A 25,329-nucleotide genomic window follows, 5' to 3' on the forward strand; every position below is an offset into this window, starting at 1 on the left:
ACTGAAAGACCGTAACCATTTTTTGACTGGCTTACTGAACACAAGTTACAATTGAGAATGAAGGATAAACAAATATGTCAGTTAAATAGAAAACATTAGAATGAAGCTATCAGAAAAAACGATAGGGATGGCAATTACTTAATAAAATATGCCTGTATAAGGAGCACACTGTTGGCATTCATCTTCCTTTTTGTTCACAATATTTTATAAAGTATTTTTATGTGGTGCTGAGGATCCTTTGCAAGATGTCAAGCACCTCAAAAAATACTTGAATTCAGCATTTTATATAAAACTAACCACTATTTACTCTCTGTGTTTAGCAAATGTCGTTAGAAGCCAGGTTTATAAAAGAGTTTATAGGATGCTTGATGAAGTTAAGCATCTTCTTAGCAAAGATGGAGAGCTGATTTAATTTAGGGATAGCAAAAAGAGTATATTACACAAACCCATGCATATGTAAACATAAAATAATCATAAACATAAAAAAATTCAAAATTAATAAAAAGTGAACATAAAATAAACATATATCAGAAATCAACATTTTTCTGTATCAATTTGAAATAAGAAAATACCCCCATAATGGGAGCACTGTAAATTCTTGGAGCAATGGTAAATTGAAATGAAGGACAATTTCTGAACAGCATCACTGAAACAAAAATTATTTATAAGCCCAAACCTTCAACAGCTATTCGAAATAAATATGAGTACAGGTAAACAAAGAGTATCTCATATTTTCTTTAAGCATTCACAACCCTTCTGATTCCCAGGTTTTCATGTGTGCAGAACATGGCACAGTGACAAAATACACATTAGTGTATTCCCACTTTTCTGAACAAGTTCAGAACAATTCTGAACAAGTCAGAAAAAAATGTATCAAAAACTGCTCAGCCAGTGACAGTCTTGGCAGATTGGGTTAGTGCCCTGTATTTTACAACCCCAGGAGGTTAGTATTTGTTCATTTCTATGGCGATTTATACTAATCAATCACTTCCTGCTCTTTCTTCCCTTACTGTATTTATTTCTATGACAATTTATACTAATCAGTCACTTCCTGATCTTTCTTTCTTCACTGTATTTTTAAACCCACTAACTAGGATATGCAGCCCTGTAGCATCTCAATGAGCATTTCCTTATCTCCTATCTGCCATTGTCTTTTTGTGCTGAGACTAATGCTTCTAATTCCACTTTTCACAGTGTTTAGGCTATATTGCCTTTTTGAAACCTTTCAGCTCAACTGCTAAGTGTATAACAAAGCCCTTCAGATTGCTTTTGGTCGCACTAGTTCGTGTTTTGAAAATACTACAAAGGCATATTTTTCATGGGAGGAGAGCCTTGGAATGAATACCGTTCTCCAAGTGCTCTATGAATGCCTCCAGTTCTTTTGTAAAATTTCCATTGAGGTTTAAGTCTCACATGCAAAGTGGCACCATACTGTCCAACAAACACAGGTTTCTTTTTAAAAAAGTGTGGGCTTGTTTTGGCTCTATTCGTAAGTTATTTTTTGAAAAATGCGTTAAAATGTAAGAGCTTTGTTCTTCACATTTCAGTTCTGACACAAGGAAGTAGCGAGCACCAGAATGTTGTATTTCACAAGAATAAAACTGCTTGATCCCCATAACTTCAGTGACCTTTTAGTGCAGACTTATCTATAGTTTCTACAAAACAGCAGAGATCATTTATTTAAAGGAAGCTGTTTTCCCTACAGACCTTTATTTCTTGTGTCAAGTATATCAGAGGTGGACTTGAAGTCATAACATAGTTTTAAACCACTGCTGATAAACTCACGTGGGATGTGACATCAAAATGCCGGAGTAACAGGAGTAAGGACAGGGAAGAATTTAGTTTATTTTCAAAACACTGGAACATCTATTCAGTTTGAGAAACATTTGCAAATCAAACTGATTCCAATGAGATTTGTGATCGCTTGCCATTTCTTCAGCTCATTATTTATCATGTGTACTTTGGTAGCATCTGGAGGCCTTACTCTATAGGGGACTGCCCAAACACTGAAGGAAAATGTGATCTCTCCCATAAAACAGCTTTTTAATATAACATGAAGTGAATTAATAATATCCCATCAAGATCTTGCTTTAAATGCAAGATATTCCAAGTTCCAGGTTTAAAAGGTTACTTTCTTTTTGGTATATTCTATTTGGTCAAATGACTACTGCATATAGAAATATAAGCCTACAACTATCTCCTTCCCATCAGTAACTTACAAAGCTTAACTAACAATGAATGCACAGTTATGAAAAATAGAATTAAAACAGAAGGACCTAAACTGAACACCATCTAACGTTAACCCCATATACTTTTGACTCTGTAATGCCTCTGCAAAATGTGCAAAATTCATATGCAATTTGCCAATGCAAAATAAATGGGGAAACTAAAAAAAGATGAAGTTGAGAGAGTGGTGCAGGAAAAATTACGAAGCAAAATACATTTCTGAGGGACAGGAACTGTCCATTTTAGTGAACATGAAACTTTGATACAGTTTAATATGAAGAATACAAAATCAATTTTTTATAAGTAAGTGAAATGTGAATGCTAGAAGTGTGGAAGAGTTTGGGAATCCAGAAAAAAAGTATCTTAATACCAGAGGAGACCTTAAAACTTGGACACTTTCATTTGTGTCACATAGCAATTTTCCTTCCGTAAAGACAAAAACAAACAGGCCAAGCTGATCTATCCCTGACCTAATTTTGCATTTAAACCACCAGAAATTTTTATAACCCAAGATTCTAATCTGGCCTAAGGATGGTTTCAGTTTACATTTCCTGTTACTTCTTTCCTGCCTTGATTTTGCAGTTGCCTCCTGCCCAAGTTCTTCAAACTTTCTAAGAGCTGCATATACTGCCTTCAGCAAGTGATGAGCCCCTTCAAGTCCAGAATCAATGACACGCCCTGGATAGCCTAATTGAAGTGGCAAACCAGCCATTGGCCAAAATCTCTTCTACAGCCATTGGCCAAAATCACATCATAACCTTGACTCCAGTTCAGGAAAGCACCTGGTTCAAAATAGCTTCAATTTTTGTCCAGCTTCTTCACCATGAAGTTTGTAGCATCACATATTCTCTAACATCCAGACCTACTCAGCCAAAAAACCTCTTAAGTTTACTGCCAATAACATAAGAAAGAAGGCAGCAGGACCTGCTAGCTGACATTAAGAGTTCCCTCTGAATTTGGATTACTCAGGGGATTAATTCGATCTGACATCTCCTGGCAGGGTTTGGAGAGTGCCACATTCATATCCAAACCTGTGATAACAAATTAAATACTATGCCCTGTTTCTGAGTCAGAGAAGCAATAAAGTCCACTTTGAAATATACATTTTTCTGGTTTAAAATAAGAGTGTCTGATATTTTACAATATATCCGGCTTGTGACTACAACATGGGAATAATCAGATACTCCAATTTAAGCAGGCATCTATTTATGCAGCAGGAGACTACTCTGTATACATATCTATGAAAAACTTTCATTTATGCACTGCAGCAAGTACAAGACTCTCTTACCTGCAGGTTTGCACATGCTGGTGAATCGTTGTGGGTGGGTATTTCATTGTTGGTGGTCTCTGAACCTGTGTTTTTAAGTCTGGAAGCTGTCGTAGTTGTGGCTGTAGTGGTCTGTACTGGTAAGATTGGCTGCCACACATTCACATCAGTACCATTGCCGAAGGCCTGAATTGCATTTTCTGTAAAAATAAATTACAGGCAATTTTCTATTTCTAAACAAATGGCAGAAAGCAGAACTGACTTTTTAATCATTATTATTATTATTCCTTTGAAAATGTGTATTTATAGAAACTCAATTTTCATGCTGAAAAATGTGTCTTAATTTTGAACATATCAGAAACATGAACTGAGAGTCTGGGGTCACATAATTATCTGGTGCAGCCTCTTCTTTGTAATGTTCCCAGTAATTCTTGACAGAAGCTCTAGGACTTACTGTAATTATATTTGTTACCATCCAAAAGCCACAAAAATTTACTTTCAAGATTTAAAATACAATTTGAGTGTTATGTCCTAATTCAGGCAGGTGAAGTTACATAGAAAACTAAAAACAGAGAGCAGGAAAAATATTAATTTATTTCTACAGCTTGTTGTAGTAAAACTAATATGCCTATAAATACAAAATGGTTTGACTAAGACAATCTTTTCCTTACAGTTTTTAATCAAAGTTGGCATAATTAGGTGAGGGAAGCATGCTTAAACAAAAACTTTAGAATATAAAAGTTAAAAAGCTTATCATAGTTTCATGGGAATAAAGAGTGTGTTTATGGCAAGAGTAAATTGTTTGGGTTTTTTAATAAACAAATAGAACAAACGTTTTTAATCAGGTCTTTGGAGATTCAACATGGATTTAGGGATTTCTTATTTCAAATTCTTTGTACAAGAAATCAAACAATTTCACTGGGGACTAATATGTGGAAGTTATTAATACTTCTTCTCAGTGGTATTCCTTGCCTTATAAAATAATTTACATTTAATTCTCATCTGAAAAAGTTGTATTTTATTCTGATATTAGTTCTTAGAACTCCAACATGCAAAGAGAAGAATTTGTAAAAGGCACCACAATCAGCTGGGTTGATGGAGACAAAGTGGGAAGAGCAAAATGATATTTTTCTTGTTTTTACTGGAATAAGGCAATATATAAAGCAATATTTTCCTATGATTTCCTAAATTAACAGTACCTCTTTGTTTCCATTATTGCAAGAAGGATCACAGAAATACATGCAATCCTTCCAATTTTCTAAGTAAAAGTGGTCTTTACAATTAGTCTTCTTCAATTATTTCATAGGATCATACTCAATGATCCTTATGGGTCCCTTCCAACTTGACATATTCTATGATTCTAGAATCATAGAATCACAGGATGGTTTGGGTTGGAAGGGACCTTTAAAGGTCATCTAGTCCAACCCCCCTGCAATAAGCAGGGGCATCTTCTACTAGATAAGGTTGCCCAGAGCCCCGTCCAACCTGGCCTTGAATGTCTCCAGGGATGGGGCATCTACCACCTCTCTGGGCAACCTATTCCAGTGTTTCACCACCCTCATCGTAAAAAATTCCTTCCTTATATCTAGCCTGAATCTACCCTTCTTTAGTTTAAAACCACTATCCCTTGTCCTATCACTACAGGCCCTACTAAAAAGTCTGTCCCCATCTTTCTTATAAGCCCCTTTAAGTATTGAAAAGCTGCAATAAGGTCTCCCCGGAGCCTTCTCTTCTCGAGGCTGAACAACCCCAACTCTCTCAGTCTGTCTTCACAGGAGAGGTGCTCCATCCCTCCTCATGTTTTCGTAATATTTCAAACATATAGATTATATTTTAAATATATTTTTAATACATATAATTTTCATACATATTTCCAATATATTTCAAAAACCATAATGACTGTAAGGAGGTGCTTCAAGTGTCTAACTACTCTAGTAAAGGTCCTTTCAATAATTTTTAGTAACTAACTCACTGCTTTATGCTTTTCCTCCCAGTTGCCAATTCTTTTTATTGCAGTATAAAGCAGGTGTGAACAAATCCTTTGAACAAATAGGTAGATGTACTGAATCCCATTCAGTTCAGTATGAATTCTAGAGTATGTAAATGAATGTCAGGACATTCACTTTCAGAGCAGCTAAAATAAAGTCTTAAGTTGGATTTCCAGAAATTAAGATTGGCCAAACCCTAACAGGTTTGGAGAGGCAGCAATTAGGACCACTGTAATATTACCAATAAACTTGCAGCTCCTAATAAAGAGGATAAAAGTATAAGCAAAGTAATACACAGCCTCAAATTTTAGGGTGGAATATATTTTATTTGGGGCCTATTAATTTGGATTTTTAGCTTTCTTGGCCTTGGGCCAATTTCCCAGTTCTAAAATAAAGCCATATTCTGCAGGACAATGCTGAGATAAAGAAATTATGTCTAATATATGTAAAAAGAAAACAATGCAATGTTTGTCTTTATTGGGACTAATTATTAAAACAGACTGGAATTTTCACTAGTATTTTCACACCTACCTTTTGAAATCAAAACTTCCACTCTGGTTTCAACATCTGTTACAAAAGGCTTTTCAACTCTAGAGTAGAATTTCTAGGCAAGTGCATACAGATGTGCAAGAAAGATCAGGATTTCAGGTGTGTATGTGGGACATGGTAAACTCAGCTTCATATCCCAGTGCCACATCAGGCACAGTATGAATGTGAACCTAGGTCTCCAGCTTTCTGAGTCCCCTAGCCCCCAGGGTACAGTCTCAGCTACTCCACTTCGCATAAATAACCAAATGGGGTTTTGAATAAATATTTAAGCTAAGTTTTCCACACCTTCTGTAAATTCCCCAAAACACTGGTTTATTTTCCAGTTTGAAGGTGAAGTACACTTTAGCAAAACAGACTAGCAAGAAATTCCTAGTTTCATCTCACTGTGGAAAAGCGATTTTTGTTTTGTCTAAAAAAAAGTGGGAGGGAATTTTAATCTCATCCAATAAACACATGACATTTTCTCCAGGCACTGGAAGGCCCATTTAATGACAATAATAATTGGAAAAAAAAATTGGAACTTTTCCCATTCTCTGCAAAAGAAAAAACTTTGTATTAAACCAGAAACATCTTTAATTTCTTCATGAAGAAGACATCTCTTACAACTAGGATGACTATAATTTGTCTCACAGTAACCTCTAATGTCTTTGATTTGTCTTCATTAATGCTTTTATACTGATAGCAAAAGAAAGGACAAGAGATCACTCTGTCTTTATGTTCTAAAAGGAACCTGTAACATTCTAGCAATTAATACTTTCACAAATGCATAAAATTTGACGTATTACAGTGTATATAAATGGCAGCCCCACTAGGTTTGAAGAAGGTCAGATGCTATATTGTTAATTTTTACCTAATCATAATCTGAATTGTTTTCTGGGTTTTTTTTGTTAAATGATCTTGAGAAATTGATTTATTCTTCCAAGGCTTAACAAATAGTGTATCAAATAGCAATTCAAGTGACTCACTTTTTGTATGCAAAGCTCCCTGTGTCTTCACAACAATGCTGCCTGTTGAGAAGCTACCAATGGAGATTTTCAGACCTTATACTAAAATACAGACTGAACCCTGCATTAGCATTAGCTCAAGTATATGGGACTGGATGGGACAGTCTGGATCATCAAGTTCATTCGCTATGTTTGAAAAAAGCAACGATGTATGCTTCTTTTCATAAGCTGATGAAATATGACTTTTAAAACCAGTAAGAATTTTTTACCCTCAAAACTCCTGCTGGAAGCCTATTTCTTAACTTTAGTATGATGGTTAAAAATGTTACAGTTTCGAGCCTAAATATATATGGCCAATATCTCCCTGTTTGATCTTGTGCCAACATTGTCCTCTAGGTTAAGTAATCCTTTTCCCTCCCTGGGCTTGCCCCTCTAATGCAATTTCAGAGGACATTCACGTATCCTTTCAACTTCTGTTCTGCTAGGCTAGGGAAGCCAAGCTCTTTTGGTCTCCTCATTTATCTGAAATTAAAACTCTGATGCACACTCCACATCATCCAATTATGCTGCTCCAGGCAGACAGGAAATTTGAAAAGAGAACCTGCCAAAATCGACTCCACTAAGCCATTCTGAAATTTATAATAGTCCCTAATTTGGAAGTGAGTTTGACTGAAAAAAAAAAAATCAATAATTTAACAAAATCTTGAAAATAGGTACCATCAGACCTGTGTTAAAACCAGGCATCTCAGATCAAGTAGCCTAAAAAACTTGAAGCTTGGCTATAAATTGCAAGCACAATCCAATTTATACTTACCTACAGCAAATCCTTCATATCATAAACTACATGTCTTTTTTTATATGAAGTTCTTAAATTATACAGAAGCCCCTCAGGTGTTGCAATTTTTTGGTACAGATGCTGCCTGACTGTTAGGGTCCGAACATGGTCTGTGATGTAAACATATTTCTATATGATACAACTTTGTTATTTGAATTTTTTTCGAAGAACTTCTTATGTTTGCAATCTTGGCCATAAACCATAGTATCAGGCTTCTTTGCTTGTCTGTTTAATTCTTACACTTACAGCAGAACCAGCAAAGTGCAAAGAGATGGCCTTGATGTATCATAACATACTTAAACAGTAAAGAAATTGCAGAAAACATGCTAAAACACATTTAAAGACATCTAATTTTGTACTCACTAAGGCATATATTGTCCTGGAAGAAATTCAGAAATTTCAGGCATTCATCTATGTCGTTACCGCTGTTGCTGCAGTCACACCATGGGGCAACGCTGAGACTATTTGAGTCTATGTAGTTTGGTGTCATCACTGTGCCTATTAACAAAGAGTGAAGTACAGTACTGTGAGTAACCTTTGTATGGAAATAGTCTTTCCATACTAAGAAGATAGCAAACAGCACTTGGTAAGTCATGTAGTCAGAGGTGGATTCACAATGCAGACCCATGGCAGGGCTCTAACTTCCCGCCTTAACAGTTCCTGGCTCCCTTCGCCCTTTGACACCCGGTCCTGCGCCATACTTCACACCCTCGGTTGTTTGAATGCAACCACTTTAGGGGCCGTAACATGACTGACACATTAAAGACCTGTTCCTTTCCTCCAAAAAGGTTTATATTGCATTCCCACAGAGAGCTGCATCAGCAGAATTGACAGGTGGAAAACCGTGGCACAGGGGAGGGATGGACTGGGAGAAGGTGGGAACTCTTAAAAGGGCTTTGCTGCCAAATCAAATATATGCGGACCTGCGCCCTTAGACTTGTGCTCTAAAAATCCAATTTTTCTTCCTCGCTTGTGTTTTTTCTCATCTTTGTTCTAGCTGCAAATAAATGGCTGAAACTAGACATCCAGACCTGAACTTCCTCCTTGAGTCTGCAGCCAGCCTAGAAAAACAGTTCTGAAATGCATGAGCAAGGAGAATGCTAGTCACACTGAGAGGAGCCCTGATACATCTTGGAGGAGCATTAACCCCCGGGTGCTCCTTCGGGACCTGCCGACAGAGCGGGTTATGGCGATGATCAAAGCTAAAACATAACCAGCATGCATAAAATGGTACAGTAGATTCTTTGCAGGTAATAAATTACTATTAATCTTGCTGTGTCACTACTTTTTCAGTACAGTGATTGTTTCCTAAACATTATCAACAACTTGCAACCACAGGTTCATTCTAACTCTATTGCAAATTCTTGGGTAAATATTCTCACGTTTATATGTCAACTCAAGGCTACCAAGAATGAAATGAAACCAAAGAATGCATTTGGTGTCCGAAAAGATATACAGCAACTGTTCATCACTCATCTGGATCAGGCAGCTCTTATGTGATCCGCACTTATTCAAACCAGTAGTCTCACTGGAGGCATCGCCCTAGCAAGTCAGAGATTTCAAACTTCCCTAAGGATTGAGAAGTTTGAACCTTTATTTTATTTGTCTGACCAAACAGGAAAAATTAAATAAAAAAGGGCAGGTATTCCAGACTTGTACTGATGACAGCTGTTTCAGGAAACACATTCCTCACTTGGCAATCTACAGTTCTAGGACAGGCTATATATCATGAGGAAATGCGATCACATCTCCTCAAAACTGACATCAAAGTATTCATTAAGAAGATGGAATAGATGAAGGATAAATATTAGAGACCCAAAGTGTACACTAGCAGAGAAAATTTGGTCCATAGGTCCAGGGCCCCAGAGTCTGCAATACCACACAGTAAAGAGCTATCAAACACCAAGCTAAAAAAAGGAACATTAGAAATCTCAATCACAAAATCACAGAATGATGTCAAATAGCCCTTTAGTCACCAGGCAGTGCTGGGAACTGAACAAATCAACATGCAAACTGCTTCATACATGATGGGGGAGACAAAGGAGAAGAGACATTAAGGGCTGGCCTGAGAAAGGCAGTAATGTATATAAAGATGAATGCAGTCCCACTGCCAAACTTGCAAAAAGCATCTTTTGTTTTGTTTGGGGATGTTCTTAAATTAGAATGTAATCCCATGCCTTTATCTACTTCCAACTTTTCACAGATAGTTGCAGTAATAATTGCTCAAATTCTACACGAGATTAGCACATGAGTAAATAGCACAGTTCAAAATTTGTTAAATGAAGGTAGAGAATTTAGTAAAGTAGGCAAATATCATTTGCACCATTAATGAAAACTTGACATTAGATAAATAAGGAGAGGAATGGTGTTAAATTAAAATAAAATAAATGAAAAATCTGTCCAGTATCCGTTTGATGGTTCAGTACACTATTTCAGCCATGTGACATGATCTGAAAAGAAGTGAGAGAAAATGAAAATCAAGAGGATTTTGCAAATGGAAAGAAAACAGTAGGCTTAAAAAAAAAAAAAAAGGCTAAGTAGCAAATGCTTAGTGAAGGGTTAAAAAAACAGAAAGGTACTGAGGAAATTGAAAAGGTCACTGAGGTAAGACTTTCTTATCACAAAGAGGTAATAAGGTAATTAAAATGGGTCAAGACAGGGGCTAAAAGTGTAACAGATACCAAGCTACGATTAGGGTTGATGAATACCGGAAAGACAGGACAAGGAATGTGTATACACAGCACACAAACTGTACATCCAGCAAAAACAGAGTGGCTGAAAGAGCAGCTAGTAGAAAATCAGCCTGTCATTTAAACCTGGGGGCAGATGTGAACCCAAGCGGATTATATGCTTGGTTTCCTGGGGTGGATTTTCTTTTTTCCCTGCAATGTGTGTGCCTTCCCCTCCTCCCCCTGCCGCTAGCTGGCATCTTGGAAATTCTGCTGAAGGACACTAACGGATCAGAGAAACCACGGTGGTTGGCAGTAAAATAGGACATGCTTGGTTTTCTGTGTTCTCTCTGTCAAATAGTTCTGTGATGGTCTCAGTAGCAGGCAGTCAGGTCTCCATATTCTAGACAAATGCACAGTTGACCTGAACACAGCCAAGACGTTGCTCAAATTAGGGTCAATTAAGAATGAGGAGATGGACGGTGAGTCCAGGAGGAGGTGCATGTGACTGAAGTTCCTTTGGTCCAATGCAACTCCGGTTTATTCACATAAACTCTCATGGAATTCCTGGGAATTCCAGGGAAATTAGATGGATTTTACGGAAAAAAGTGAAAATGTGTCAGAAAGTGAATGCTAAAGCAGATCTTGAAGTCAGCAGTTAGGGCAATACCTAACTGATGTGGGAGTGCAGACAGGTCCAGATGGCTTAACTAGGCTGTAATCAAAGCACTGAATCTCAAACATGGCTATCTCCAGTCTTATTCTACATTTAATAATTTTTATATTTTTACTTTTTTTTTTTTAAATATTAATTTATCCCTATTACTATAACAAGGAGCCTAAAGCAATTAATTAAGATTTTCAAAATGCCTGTAAAATATACATAACTGTAAAGTTATATATATAACACCCTGATGCAAATCTTAAAGAATCCTATATAGACTTTTCTCCATTTAACTGGTAAAGCACCCCATACAAAAACTGCCTGACTCTATTCCCACTTAAGTAATTTATTTCAGGTGGGATTCCACTAATTTCAGTGAAGTTAACTCTGATTTACATCACTGTATGCGACTGCAGAATCACATCCACTGTACCTTCCATAGAGAATCCTCAGTTTCCTGAACAAACTCTATGGAGGCACAATTTTTGCTACATTTAATGAAATGGCTAAATGAAATAATATTTTATCTAAATGAACAATATTTTATCTTAATTAAAACACCTGGAGATCCTGAAGCTCTGATGAATGAATGGATCTGTAACAGCTTCTTACCCACACTCTATCTGTCTCTTCTTCCTGTGTTTTACATGTATTAAACAGGCATTTGAAAGATTGTACCTCTGATTTCTTTCTCAGCATCTTACAAATTTGTCGATCTTCACATAATTTACTCCACTTTTATATCAGCTTGATATCAGAAGCAGGAATTTACTGCTTCAGCACATAAAAGTTTTGTTCTGGTAATTTTCTTGGTTTTTCAGAATTACTACCAAGAAGTAAAAACTCTTGTAACACTAGTCAGTAGCCACCTTTTTGCATGTGTCTAGGGGCTAGCAGGAAGGAAGAAAAATGTTTATTTTTCCCTTTGAGAATTAGATCTCCTTTTCATTTCAACTCCTCAGGGATCCACTCCACATTCCTGATGTGTGACAGTGTTTTGCAGCACGGTCATCCACAGTAACACAAAAACACCTGACTATAGGAACTGGGTCATCCTTGGGGTTAAATTGAAAAATGGATCCAACAAAACTGCCAGCGAAATTCGCTCGGTCCAGCAAGAACTTCTTGGCAGCTCCTACCCAGAAGTATCTATTAGTAACAGTTACTCTTTGCCAGCAGCTAGACTTCTTAATCTCATTGACTAGATCAGATTTCAAGGCTATTCAATTCTTTGTTTTAGAGTCAAATGACATTCTGTCATAACTGTTCATATGTTATACCCTTTGCATACTGTCTTCATCTCTTAATTCATAGAAGCATATCCTTTGAAACCATCACATCTTATTTTACCAGTTGCCACATGGACTTACCTCACTTGTTAGCTGCTAGAGTAATAAGAATGATAACAATAAGCCAGTGAATATAGCTTTCAGTCATTTTTCATCAAAACCAACCTATTTTAGAAAAACTTTACTTTGGATATTATCTCGAGAGACATTTATTTAACAGCAGGATCTGCTTCAGGGCCTCAGCTGGGACCTTCACACCCAACAGAAGGGGATATTACTGCATTGCAGCAGGTGGAGGCTGTAAGCTTAAAAACGTCTTATCTGGTGGCCTTTAAAATTTGTTTGTTTCAGAGTTTTGACATTCACTTATTCTTTATTGCCCATCCATGGTATTTCTACAACAAGTTCACCTTCCTGAGATGATCCATCTCTTTCAGGAATCAAATACTGTGTGTGGTATATGGAATCTGGCTTGCATAAAGGCATCCTTGTGCCTGTTGACAGTCAGGAAGGTGACAGCAAACAAAATGAATTATGTTGGGGAGGGAAGAGGATTTCAGAAGATAAATTTGGTCTCAGTTCACTTCCATTGACAGGCATCTCAGAAAACATTTAGAGTGGACAGAAGGACATCATGGAAAGAATAGCAGCTGGAAGTGAAACAAGGCTGGGCTATTGTCTCATTCCTCAACTGTCCTGCAAATTTTCCCTGAGGACCAAGAGGTATTTATCCAACCTTGTGATGACAGCTGCAAAATCAACCAAGCTGCAGTTTCACTTGTTCTTTTTAACTTCCTACTTCACGGTCCTGTCCAAATTCAACCACCTTAATAAGCTTTACTTTGCAAGCTTGAATTTATTTCAAATTCAAGCACCTTTCTCTCCTTATCTTCTATCCTTAATTTTCTTGCAATGTCCAAATTTACCGCAGGAATCTTTGTAAGGTAAAACAGGGCCAAGACACTTAGGTGGAGAATTTTGCCTAGTATCGTATTGTACAGTATTATATTCCACAGTTTTTATGCGGGCCTTCAAAATATAGTTTGGGTGTTTTTCTTAGACCGAGCAAGCCCCCACCCTTCCCTGCCTTCTTACCAATAAGCCCCGAGTAAGCGAGGAGGCAGTCAGCATAGTTCTCCTTCAGACAGCTACTAACAGACCGTGACTCAGGCTGGCAGTTTGTGAAGAAATCTGCAAGGCGAGATCTGCAATGTGAAGAAAAATGCGTATCTTCAAAAATCAAGCCTGCAGGCGTTCTTACCTTTTAACACTCTTTTTATTTTCCGACAAGGTTTAATATTCTTTAACTTAAATATATATTGGACACATTTCAGCTGATTAAAGTCTCTTTCTAAGACGCATCTCTTTCCAGAATCCATTTTTGAAGTCAGAACAAAAAAGTGTAAGAAAACAGTAAAAAGGGACAGAACAACGGGGAAATGCCCGCCCTTTACTAAAAGAAATGCTCTGCATTTTCATGCCAAAAAAAAGACAGAGCGATTTTATCATATGAGCAGTCATTTTGCCTGGATCTGAACTCTAACTGGAATCTGTTATTCTACAGATTCAGAACACAGTTTCTGCTGTTTTACTGATTACACAAAACTGTATGTTTGTGCTCACAAAGTCCTCTTACGACATGACTTGAGGCAGGACCTGCTTTGGTACTGCCCTGGGTTTCCAGGGAATGGGCTTACCCCTGCTCTGGACTGGCCTGCAGAACCAGCTGGCTGAACTGGGGTAGCAGGCAGATCCAGAAGGCACGGTCTCCACAGCCCCCCGGAGCCATGGTACTGAGAATCTATTTGTTCTTGTAAAATATACATTTATCTGAAGTCTACAGTATTGAGCCCAGGGCTCAGAAGAAGGGAATGTGTGCTCTGCATCCAGTTCTGCTGCTGAATTCACTTACTGCTGCATTGTCTTCACTTACCTCAGGTACCCCATGTCTAAGAGGGAGAGAGCACTGCTTACTTATAGGAAGTGCTTTAAGACTAGGAGTGAAGCTGTATTGCAATTAACAGATTACTACTACTTTGGAAAACAGGAAAAGAACTAGTAGCCGGTAACTCTTCTGGTTATTTGTGCTTTAAAGGCCACATAATGCTCCCATTCAGGTCTGTAAAATTTGAGAGACAACACTAAGGTGGGTCGAGGTCCCACATCCTACAGCTGCTCTCCTGCCCATCTTGGCCTGCTCTCCTCAGCTCTGCTTGTGTTTTCACTTAGGCTTGTAAACTTCTCGGAGCAGCGACTTTTGTTTATTTATAAAGTGTCGTTTAGACCTTCATCTCCATGAACAAAATTATTTAACATCCTTACTTCGATCTTCTCCTCTGTGGAAAAGGGATGAAAATGTTCTTTTGCATATAACAACTCACAGTGATGTTTCAGGATCAGGTGCTTAATCTTTGCAAAGCCCTCTCAAAATCAGAATAGTATCAACTATGCATTTTCAGCACTGCTCTAGTATTATGTATATTTGCACTATAAATGCTCTTTTTTAGTTTTGCAATGAAAACACAAAAGTTAGCAGAAACAAGTGATTTGCAAGTGATTTACTTTATTTGTTTACATGCTCCAGAGACTAATTATCTTTGTTTGCTTTATTGTTTTACCTATCTCAGAATGGGATTGGATGTACATCATTAATTGGCCTGAAAGTAGTGATGGGCAAACTTCAAAAGGTTCACATGTTTAGTTTGAGAAAGCATCCTATAAATAGACTGTATGCAAACTGTATCTGAATTTATCTGAGCTATTCTCATGACCTCTTTTCAGCTCCATCCCTCGCTAACTGTACTGACACCAGCAAATCCATGGTTGCCTTCAAATCACAGTCAACTGTAAGCTTTTCACTCCCTCCCTTCCCTTATTTAACCATTTAAGCTTGAGATGGACATCTGTACCCAGTTGCCTTTAATAGCTTTAAAAAGTCAAGCTCTCTACCAATCCTTCAAGATGCCCTATATGTATACATAAATTTCTAATTTCCGTAAAATCTTCACTTCGCTGGTGAATATATACTGTACCTACCAGGGGACAGGCTGAGAAGAAATTAATTCCAAGGTATGGGAAGAGATAAATAGCAGCACCTTGAAGAAAATCTGGAAAAGGAAACCCTATGTCACTGCTGTGATTCCTCTGTCAGTCAATAATTAAGGTAGTGGCTCAAATCCAGTCTTCTGAGTACTTGGGAACAAAGACAGTTGACAGTTTCTAAGGTTTTTACAAACTCTACTAATACTTGGATGAAGTCTGTTTTAGGACAGAAGAGAGCCTATTACATCTATCTAGTATGAAAAACCTTTGCCATGGTAGAAGGAGCAAGCCTGCTGTATGTGCAGTATTTTTGCGTTTCTAAAACAAAGTAGCTCCTCAGGTTTAAATTCCGTTATTTATGTGAGCACAAATAAATCTTTTTGGAGATGCAATTATACCATCAGTGTCTTGAAAATCCTGAAAACATTTCTTGTAATCATTTCATCATTCTTAAATGTCCAGTTCTCCCTTAGATTATTAGGTGCATTGGTCCAGAGATAATTTAATACATTCCTCTTCTCTAAATGTTTTTAAGGACTGATAACTATGGAATAACACCAGTCATTTACTACCCAGTCTGCTTAAAGAATTTATTTGTTGTAAACCCTAAAGGAGGCTAAAAATTGCTCTGCTGATCCCTTTTGCATACAGCTTGACTTCTATGTTAATTTCTGAAGATTTTTTATGGTCATAAAAGGTAATGATCTGACAATGTTGCACATTTAAGTTTTCATAAGCCAAATATAGTTCAGATAGCTCTGGTCCAAGCATTACTGGACATCGTCATACACCTCCTCCCTACTGAGTCATCTAAACTTCATACTATCAAAGTTCTCTCTCCTGAGCTGTTAACTACACCTGATATTTATGTGGATTCATTTCCACTGGAGATAAAGTTAAGGCCAGCAAATAAAAACAGAGACAGACCTCCATCTGCCATAAAATAACTCCATTATTTTCAGCGAAGATCTGCTGATTAACACTCACTGAAGATCTAGCCCCAAACATTTCCAGTAGAGTGGCACTGATAAAAGTGTGCTCATCCGCAATACCAAAACAGTGGTACTGCTATTTATCTAGAAAGACAAATTAGCCTAATTAGGAACTGTAGAATCATTTATTGTAAAGTATTGCACATGATATTAAGAATTCTTTGGGTAAGAGAGACAATCCTTTTAGGTATGTTGAAAAAGAGCGATCAGATGATAGCAGTTCTATAAAAATATGCATACTGTGTTAACTTAGTGTTCCTTCAGCAGGAAGCAACTTGTGGGTAGTAACTTGTGGGTAAGTGTCTAACCCATGACCGAGCAGTTTGGTAATGTAGAGGACAAACAACGCTTGCAACACGTGTGCCTTAAAGTATGCACGATTTTACATGTGCAATGTACGTATATGTATCTATTTGCTAGATGGCTGGATAGAGACAGGTAGTTTTATACTGTACATAACATGTAGCAGGACCGGATTTAAAAGGAACTATTAATTTCTTTTTCTGTTGAAGAATCACAAATCCTCTTTGTACACAGCAGCATAAATGATTTTTTCCCTTCCTTTGCATAAAAAAAAGGAATTGAAGAGAACCACACAGAAATCTTCTTCCTTGGAAGAAAAAACCCCCACAAATTAAATGAGTCCTATCTTAGCCATGGAAAATCTCCTCAAAGTAAACTGCAGATCTTCTGGAAAGCTTACGTTAAATATTTTGTATACGCCTAACTGAAAAAATAAGAATAATCGTATTGGCAAATTCAAAGAAAATCTGCTCAAACAACAAACACTCTTTCTGAGAAGAAGAAAAATAAATACCAAACCTGCTATTCTCTAATACTTTGTATTAGCACCAGTAAAATAATTTGTAACAGTTAAAAATAGAAAGAAAACAAATTAATTTGTTTTCCTTACAATAGTGGTTCTTCAAATACTCCACAGGATAAATCAAAACTTTCAAATTTTGCTTACAAATAAGCTTTGTTTATAGCAGTATTGTGTTTAAATTGCATACAATTTTTTAGGCAATTTAATTTTATATTAGCACATTGATTAGGTTTTCACTATTTTTTATTCTCAAGGTTTTATAAAAGTTCTTTGATGTTCTGAAATTATCTTTGGTATTTATCAGTTCTCCCTCTTTAAAGTTGGTCAACTCAGCTTCAGTACTGGTGCAATATTTACAAGCATGATATAAATTATGAAGTTGTAGAAAATTTCTAAAACTGCATTTTTAGTTTGGATCTCGTGTAAATCATGGCCTACTGGAAAGCAGGTCTACAAACTAGCCATGAGTCCTCCCCAAGAAGTACCACTATTGCTGGGCTGGCAGGTGTTGATTTCTCCTCTTTCTTTCTTTCTTTTCTTTTTTTTTCTTTTTTCCTCTTTTTTTTTCTGGCTGTATGCATCTTCAATTGCTGGTACACAGGGGCTGAGCCTTGAGAGAGAGAAATCTTCTCTTAGCCCTGCCTTTGTGGTGGTGATCTTCAGACCAAGACATTGAACCCAGATCCCCCGCTGACTGCACGCACGTACGCTGTGATGTCCAAGTGAGTGGTTAGAACTACTTGCCCTGTTAGTGAACGCAGGGACTGGCAGCTGCTGTCCTCTGCGCTCACCTCCGTGATGTCGGGTGAAGACTGGACATGCCCGCTGCCACCTCTCTTTACATTGCTGCTTGTGTTTAGGTAGCTATTTAAGGCTTGACAGCAGTAACAGAAAGAGTACGTAAATGCCAAAGCTAAGTGACTGGGGTGACTACACTAATTAGTCAAAGCTGCTCTAGCGTCTAGACACCATTTGGCAGACACAGTATAGTCATGTAAGGGAAGTGCTGCATCAATATTCAAAACAGAAAAGTAGTATAAATCTGACACGGGAAAAATTCAGACTAAGTCAATGAATATGTGTCATAGTGATAAATGACACCATTATAGAAAAAAAAACAAGCCAAAATACTTGTTCTTCTGTTGTGGGGGTCAAATGCAGTATCCTCCTCTGTAGCTACAGATAGCTCCCGTGCAGCTTGGGTGATGCTATTTCTGCTGGGATGCAATAGTGGCAAGAGGGGCTGATACGCGGCCAAACTAATGGCTTCATTGTTGGAGGAGCTTTTCATTTTCTCTTTGTTTCATAAACACACAGCGAGTGGGCAGTGAAAAAATGAGACGAAGGCTACATAAGAAACTCTATCAACCAGTGAGCCGAAAAAAGCCTCAGAGCAGCTCCATCACAAGAGAGATGACCCTCGCAGCACTGAGTAATAGAGCTTTGACCCATTTTTTTTCATTAAAAGACACTAGAGCTGTGTAATAATAATACGTCTCGTACCTCCTTAGTTAGGTACACACACCTGTGAGCAACTATAAATTTTGACAGTTTTTTTAAATGGTCATTTTTACATATATTTATTAAACAGTAACTCCATTAATTTTTTTCAGCAAAAAGGCTAGTTTTTCTTTGGTTGTTACCCTCTTTCTCAGACAATGACAGTGTCTGGGCCCTGAGGGCTCTGCTTACCCCCAGGGCTTCCCCTACCCAGCCTATGGCCCAGGACCCCATCCCAGCCCCCCCAGGCCTCAGCCCCAGCGATGCTGTAGGACCTAGGTCTCCAGCCCCCACAGCCCTGCCCTGCCCAGCGATGGTCCCCATTGAGCCAGGTCCACCCATGGGCTGATGTCCCAGCGCGTCCCCGGGGAGGTGCCCGATGCCCAGGGCTGCCCCCAGCTGCCCCGCTCCCTGGCTGGGGTGGTGGGACAAGCCCTTCCTGCAAGGCTGTGCCCTGCCTGTCCCAGGGGGGTCCCCACAGACCCCAGGGAACCCCCAGCCTACGCTGCGCCATGACAGCATTTGTACCTTTTGGGAAGTGGGAAGGAAGGGTCGAAAAGTGAAGATCTGATAGCAGACCATTTGGCTCTCAAGATCTGAATACTGAAAGCAGTTTCTCTCATGTGAGCTGATCCAAATCTTTTGCAACACTGGCAGAAACCATTACAGGATCTTGGATCCCAAGTACCAGCTACTAACTGAAAGAAGCTGGTTTTTATCTGGTTTTGCTTCTGTTTTGTTATTTTAAATGACCGGCAGCCTAAGCCCAAGCTAACATTTGATTCTGGATTCATGTCTAAAAATTGTGTTCTTCATCTGGAAGTAAAATACAGACAATCCCCATTATACGGAGGCAGCCTATTTGGATTGTGGAATAACTAGATACAGAAACAAACACCAGAGACCACACAAGGTTCATTCAGATGCCCCGTAGCATCACGTATGCTTGCTCAGAGCATCAGGCACAGACACGACAGCCCACCAAAGCTGGTTCCTCCAGCTGAGCACCCACACTCGACCCACAGCGGCTAGCTGACTGTCTGTACCGTGCTGCCCACCATGCCTGCCAGTACCTACGTTATTCAGGCTTTTTGTTTACCAGGGGCCTTCTAGATATCTAGTACCCCAGATAATGGAGAGCTAACTATTAGAAATTCAGTCACACAAAATGAGAAATATTTCCCCGGATGCATATCTATATTTTAAAATTAACAGTACATACATTGTATTCTTTCTATTCTTCTATTGACAAAACTATTTTTTCTGAGTAACAAGTGCTCTAAAATAAACATAGCCCACCCCCATGTTCTATTACTGTATTTTATGCAAACCAAAATAAAGTTATATACCATTTTCTGTTAATATTATCATTTCCCCTTGCCCATGTCATCTGCTAGAGACCTGTTAGATCTTTTTACACAATGCCTGCTACAGAAAATCAAAGGAACTTAACAAAACACTAATCTCATAGTTTATCAATGTTAGTTAAATCCTCTAAGTGACTCAAGATTGTGCATGAAAGTAATTTTAATTTAATATATTAGGCCTCCTTTGGGTTTAAGGAAAACTATTAAGCTCAAATGTGATTCTAAACAAGTATGATTTATTTGCAATTGGGTAATATAAATATTTTTATACTACTGACCTTTTGTGTAATAAAACCAATTTTGAAAAATACGGTGCAAGTCCTGAGCACAAGGTAATGCAATAAAGAATTAGAACAGTGATTCTCAGATGCAGTGACACAAAACAGAATTTTCTCTTTCTGTTTGCAAAAAAATTACCTCACATCATTTTTTAGAGGCCTGTTTGAGAGAACATCTGGAAAGCATTCCACAGGAAATCAAACCTATATTAAATATGTTTTGCGGGGCTCTGTTTCCTTGCATTGACTTTAAGCATGCATAATGTGTTTCTGTCTTCTCAGCTGCAAAGAAAACACTTCTCTGAGAATCTTCTATAAAAATGACAGGCTGAACTGTCAGTCTGTGATTTCTATCGGGGATGCTGGTAAGATTTCTATTTAGTCTATCTGTCTCTGTACCAAAGCTCTCCAATAACATGAACAAATCCACTAGCTGCTTTCCAAGTATTGTGAATTTGTATATTTTCATTTTATTTCATTTCCTTTATGCTGTTTACTTTGAAGCTTCTAAATATAGACTGTCATGTTTAAAGATGTCCAAGCCTCAGAGTGTCTCTTGATAGCAGGTTACTCAGGAAAGAGCTAGTGCATTATGGATAGAGTCGTTCTCACTTCATTAGCTGGGCAGGCAGGAGTGTCTTTGAATTACAAGCTGGAAACCTAAGAAAATCATTGTCACTCTCAAAAAGCAAGCCAAAGAAATTAGTGCCACTGCAGGTCCTTGAGTGTGCCACTGGATGCTTAGGTGCTTATTAACAACTGTATCGTGAGTGCACACTGAAAGGATGTGGTTCCAAGTACCTGAGAAAGACGTCCATGACAATAATATTCTCTGTAACCATTGAATAAACTACAATAGAATATTGCTGGCTCAAGCATGAAACTGTTATGGAGTTTGGAGACAGAAAATAATCTAAAAAGTCCAATACAAGTTCTCTCTTCACCAGAAGTTTCTGTTGGCAGATGCACTGGATCATCAGGTTTCCTAAGGTTACGTAGGGATGCTTTCTGCATAGGAAAATCCCTAGAGGCACTATGGTACGTGTGGTGGCATTCCTGAAGGGAACAGCTCTGTGTCCCCTTGTCAGAGACCTGGCTGAAGGAAAGAAAAGGTGCCCAGTGTGTCCTTGCACTCAGTCGTGCAGGGTCTGTAGGCAGCCAGCATAGCTGAAACTCATGCTGAAGCTACTCTAAAAAATGTTCTGACTTCAGGAGTAAGACAACAAATATAAAATCAGAACTACAGCAGATAAAAGCAGATTAGAGTCTCTTTTATGTGAGCCCTTTTTTTCCATGCACAAAACAAGCCCCATCAAACAGCAAGGCGAAAAGTTCTGGCACTAGCAAACCAATATAGCATTGATCTTATTCAACATGTTTTACTTGCTTTTAGAAGCTATATGGATATATAACGCTAGTACAAAAAGCACTGATTCATAGTATAACACTGGAAAATAAACAATTTTTACCAGTTAAGGATGATGTGGCTGTCTTAAGAGGATTTTTTTGTCTCTACTGTCAAAAATACCTGAACGTGGCCATTGAGGCTGAGAGCTGACAGCCTGTGATATATCCAGATGTTTACAGAAGTTGCTCTGAAAGACGTTGTCTGTTCTGAAGAATATTTTGCAATGCTGCATGATGGCCAGTTACTGAGATGTATCTCCAGCATTTCATAATGCCTAATTAGAAAAGGGAGCATCGTAATTGAGAGGACAACCGCTGTAATTTATGCTTGAATTGGAACAAAAGAAAGTGAATTGAACATTCAAATGACGCGGTCAAGTTTTAATTTAACAGAGGTCTTAGTCATATGTGCTTTATAATAGAAAAGCTCGCTGTAATGGTTTATAGAATGCACTTGAACAAGTATAGCGTAAGCACAAACATGTGAATGTCAGGTCATCCATTAATAATCTTAGGCAAGGGTCGCAGTCAGCTCACACAAAAAAACTATATTCAACAGTAAACACACACCAGAAAACCTTTTCTGTGTCACTTGTTTTAAATCCAGCAGATAATCAAAGCATAGGAAACAACCAGTACCTCTGCCAAGAAGTCTTTGCGGATACTGGTACGTTTACATCAGGCTTCCATGTAACAGTAGTTACTCCATCAGTACCATGGTGGTGCTTAAAACATAATGAAAGCAATGCAATTTCTATTCAGTAAACACTAAAATGTTAAAATTTGAAAATATGCATGTGGCTGTCACTTGCTCTGTTGAGAAACAAAGTTTTATTTTTAGTTCCAGTGCTTACATTTTCTTGCAGCTATTTTAATAGATGAACTGCCACCAGAAATATTCTCTCACTGGGGCCTGATGTAGAATGATATAAATAACCTTTACAAAGTCCAGCATAATGGAATGGTAAAATCAGTTGACATTCTTTTAATTAGCACTGCCTGAAGATTTACCTACATGGAACAGGAATAGCCAAATTCATCCCTGGAATAAATCCACTGAAGTCACTGGTGTCAGAGGAAGCAGACTGGGAATGGACATGATATAATAGTTCTGTTATTCACATTAAACATACAGCAGCTTCTTGCCTGTAGCATATACGTGGTTTGAGGTAAATGAGAAAACATTCTCATTTATTAAAGAAAATGTTATTGTGTGATATATACGCCCTTTCTTTGCCCCAGAAACAGCAAGTTAGCCAAATATGACTGGGTGTACATTAAAAAGGATCAAAAATCTTCTCTTCACCAGATTTAACAGATTAGTGGGTGGAAACTACTCATGCAAACCGGTGGAAGCTAAACTCCTGCTCTCTACAAAAAATCTCTCAGCTAACAATTCAACAAATCAGCGGTAGCTGTACTCTTACTGGAACCCCATCCAGCAAAGCAATTAAGTGCTTGCTTATCCGTAAGAACATGAGTAGCTCCAAATTTAGATCTCTATTAAAGTTTAATGCCAAATTTAACTTTCCTGGACTTCAATATTTTTGACTAAACATGAGTGAAACTACTTCATTAATATATGTAGTTTAATCTTTATCCCATGATAAATGAACAAAACAAAATGGGTCACTTTTGCCCTGCTGTAACCCCCTTCTGGCTCATCTTTCTAATCTGTAATCTTCTCATTTCTTATATTACACAGGCAGTTTTCCTTTCTCACTTAGAATAGCTAAACAAGCCTTTTCAGACAAAAGGATACACAGAGATGAAGGACCACATCTGGATGATACAAATGCCCCCAAGTTCTTAGAGCTAAAGTTTACTGCTGGCTGTGAGTACTTCAGCCCACTGAATCGTTTTGGCTAAAAAGGGACTGACATGGAAGGCAGGGTATCTAAATATGGCTTATAAAACTGTAATCATTTGTATCCGAGTTTATTTTATGATTGATGTATGTTCACACACACATGCTTTATTCCCTCTTTCACTTTTTCAACCTTGTAGAGAGGTAATAATGAATATTCAGTGCCATGGTTTGTTCTTAACCTTAAAAGTAACCAGAAAGGACTAGCAGGACTTCAGCCACATCAGGGATACTGCCAAAGCCACACCATGAAAACAGAAGTCGTCTGAATCAAACGGCTCTGAAAATGTTGAGGCATAACTTGTGTTTTACAGATAATGGGCACAAAAGAATTATGCTCTCTTTTCATGGAGACTGGGTTTCAGGAATCAGCAGAGGTTCTAGCTGACTGAAGGGATGCCTTTTGGAGAGTTTCAAGCTTGCCTGACAAGGGACCTCAGCATAAAGATACCGTCTAGTTACTGCTTCTTGGAGCATAAACCCCCTGTGCGTGGGCTCTCTTCGTTGTTAAAGCACAAAGTGATGTGAAAGTTGGGTGCAGGAATAAAGCTGAGCCATTTTTCTAATTACTATATCCTTGCATCTTTGCTTCTTTTGGAGAAATGTCAATCACCCAGCAAGGTTTTAATCTCCAAGACCCTCTTAAGCAGAACAGAGGGACTATAAATGAGGACTGGCCAAGCAGATCCTGGCACTGCAGAATGAGATCCATCTACACTTTAACAGGGACAAAGCAGTCTTGTTTTGCTGGGTGTTCTGATTTTTTGATTCCAAAGGGATTTATGGATATATTTTAAGGAGGAACTGCTTGATTCATTCACAGTTTTATTCAGAGGGAAGAAATGTAAAATTACCTTTGTTTATGGGGGGGAGGAGAGAGTAATACTCTGTCTATTTTACTCTGCTAATGAAAGACATCAATGTAATGAATCATGCAAAGGACAAGAAGGGAAGAAAATAACACAATATTGCAGCATTTTCTATCTTTACTTTGCCTTGACTTGAAAGGGGTTTTGCTTATTTTGCAGAGACTGCATTAATATTTTTTTCCAGGCTAGCAATTCCCCACACACATACTCCACTACACCATCATGTTTCCTCTGCAGAGCACACCAGCTTCTGTCCCATCTCCCCCCAGATCCCATTTTTTGAATTTTCTGAACTGTGATCATTCCTCACTAAAAATTCATTAAAATGAATTAATACCTGAGTTTTTTTCACTTAAATAAATACGGTATCTCTAGCAATATGTGCATATATGCATACACTTGTATATACATATACATATAAAAATAATTCTTCTTCAAATTCAGGCTATGCTTATAGATGTGAGGTGAGCTTGTGGGCATGCTGCAGTATATGGGCTGAAAGGTAGCTTTACATTTTTTCCTAACCCACTAGGTATTTTGCAGGCACAGAGCTTTCCCGATGTCGAGCAGAGAGAGAGCAGGGCGGGTTTGCAGGTAGCCTGAGCTCAGGCTAACCCTGTTACACTGCAGACATCCTACATCTAGTGCAGGGTGAGTCAGGCAGCACGCAAGGTTTTTTGCCCACTCCCTGACTCAGTCTCCAAACTTACAATATAGGCATAGCCTGCACGTCTCTAGAAATCAAGAGTG

The 25,329-nt window shown here is 38.2% G+C and overlaps 1 protein-coding gene across 1 annotated transcript in view; it reads right to left on the reverse strand.

The window, feature by feature from the left end:
* The window catches only part of GFRA1 (GDNF family receptor alpha 1), a 145,588-nt gene that overhangs the window by 24,768 nt on the left and 95,491 nt on the right, over positions 1-25,329 (reverse strand). The window contains exons 5-7 of the mRNA XM_072870512.1: positions 13,527-13,636; positions 8,173-8,307; positions 3,515-3,693 (exon numbers count right to left, since the gene is read on the reverse strand). Coding sequence (XP_072726613.1) covers positions 3,515-3,693; positions 8,173-8,307; positions 13,527-13,636 — 424 coding nt within the window. The remainder of the gene's footprint in view (positions 1-3,514; positions 3,694-8,172; positions 8,308-13,526; positions 13,637-25,329) is intronic.

This window comes from Ciconia boyciana, chromosome 8 (genome assembly GCF_034638445.1).
Source record: "Ciconia boyciana chromosome 8, ASM3463844v1, whole genome shotgun sequence".
Lineage (NCBI taxonomy): Eukaryota > Metazoa > Chordata > Aves > Ciconiiformes > Ciconiidae > Ciconia > Ciconia boyciana.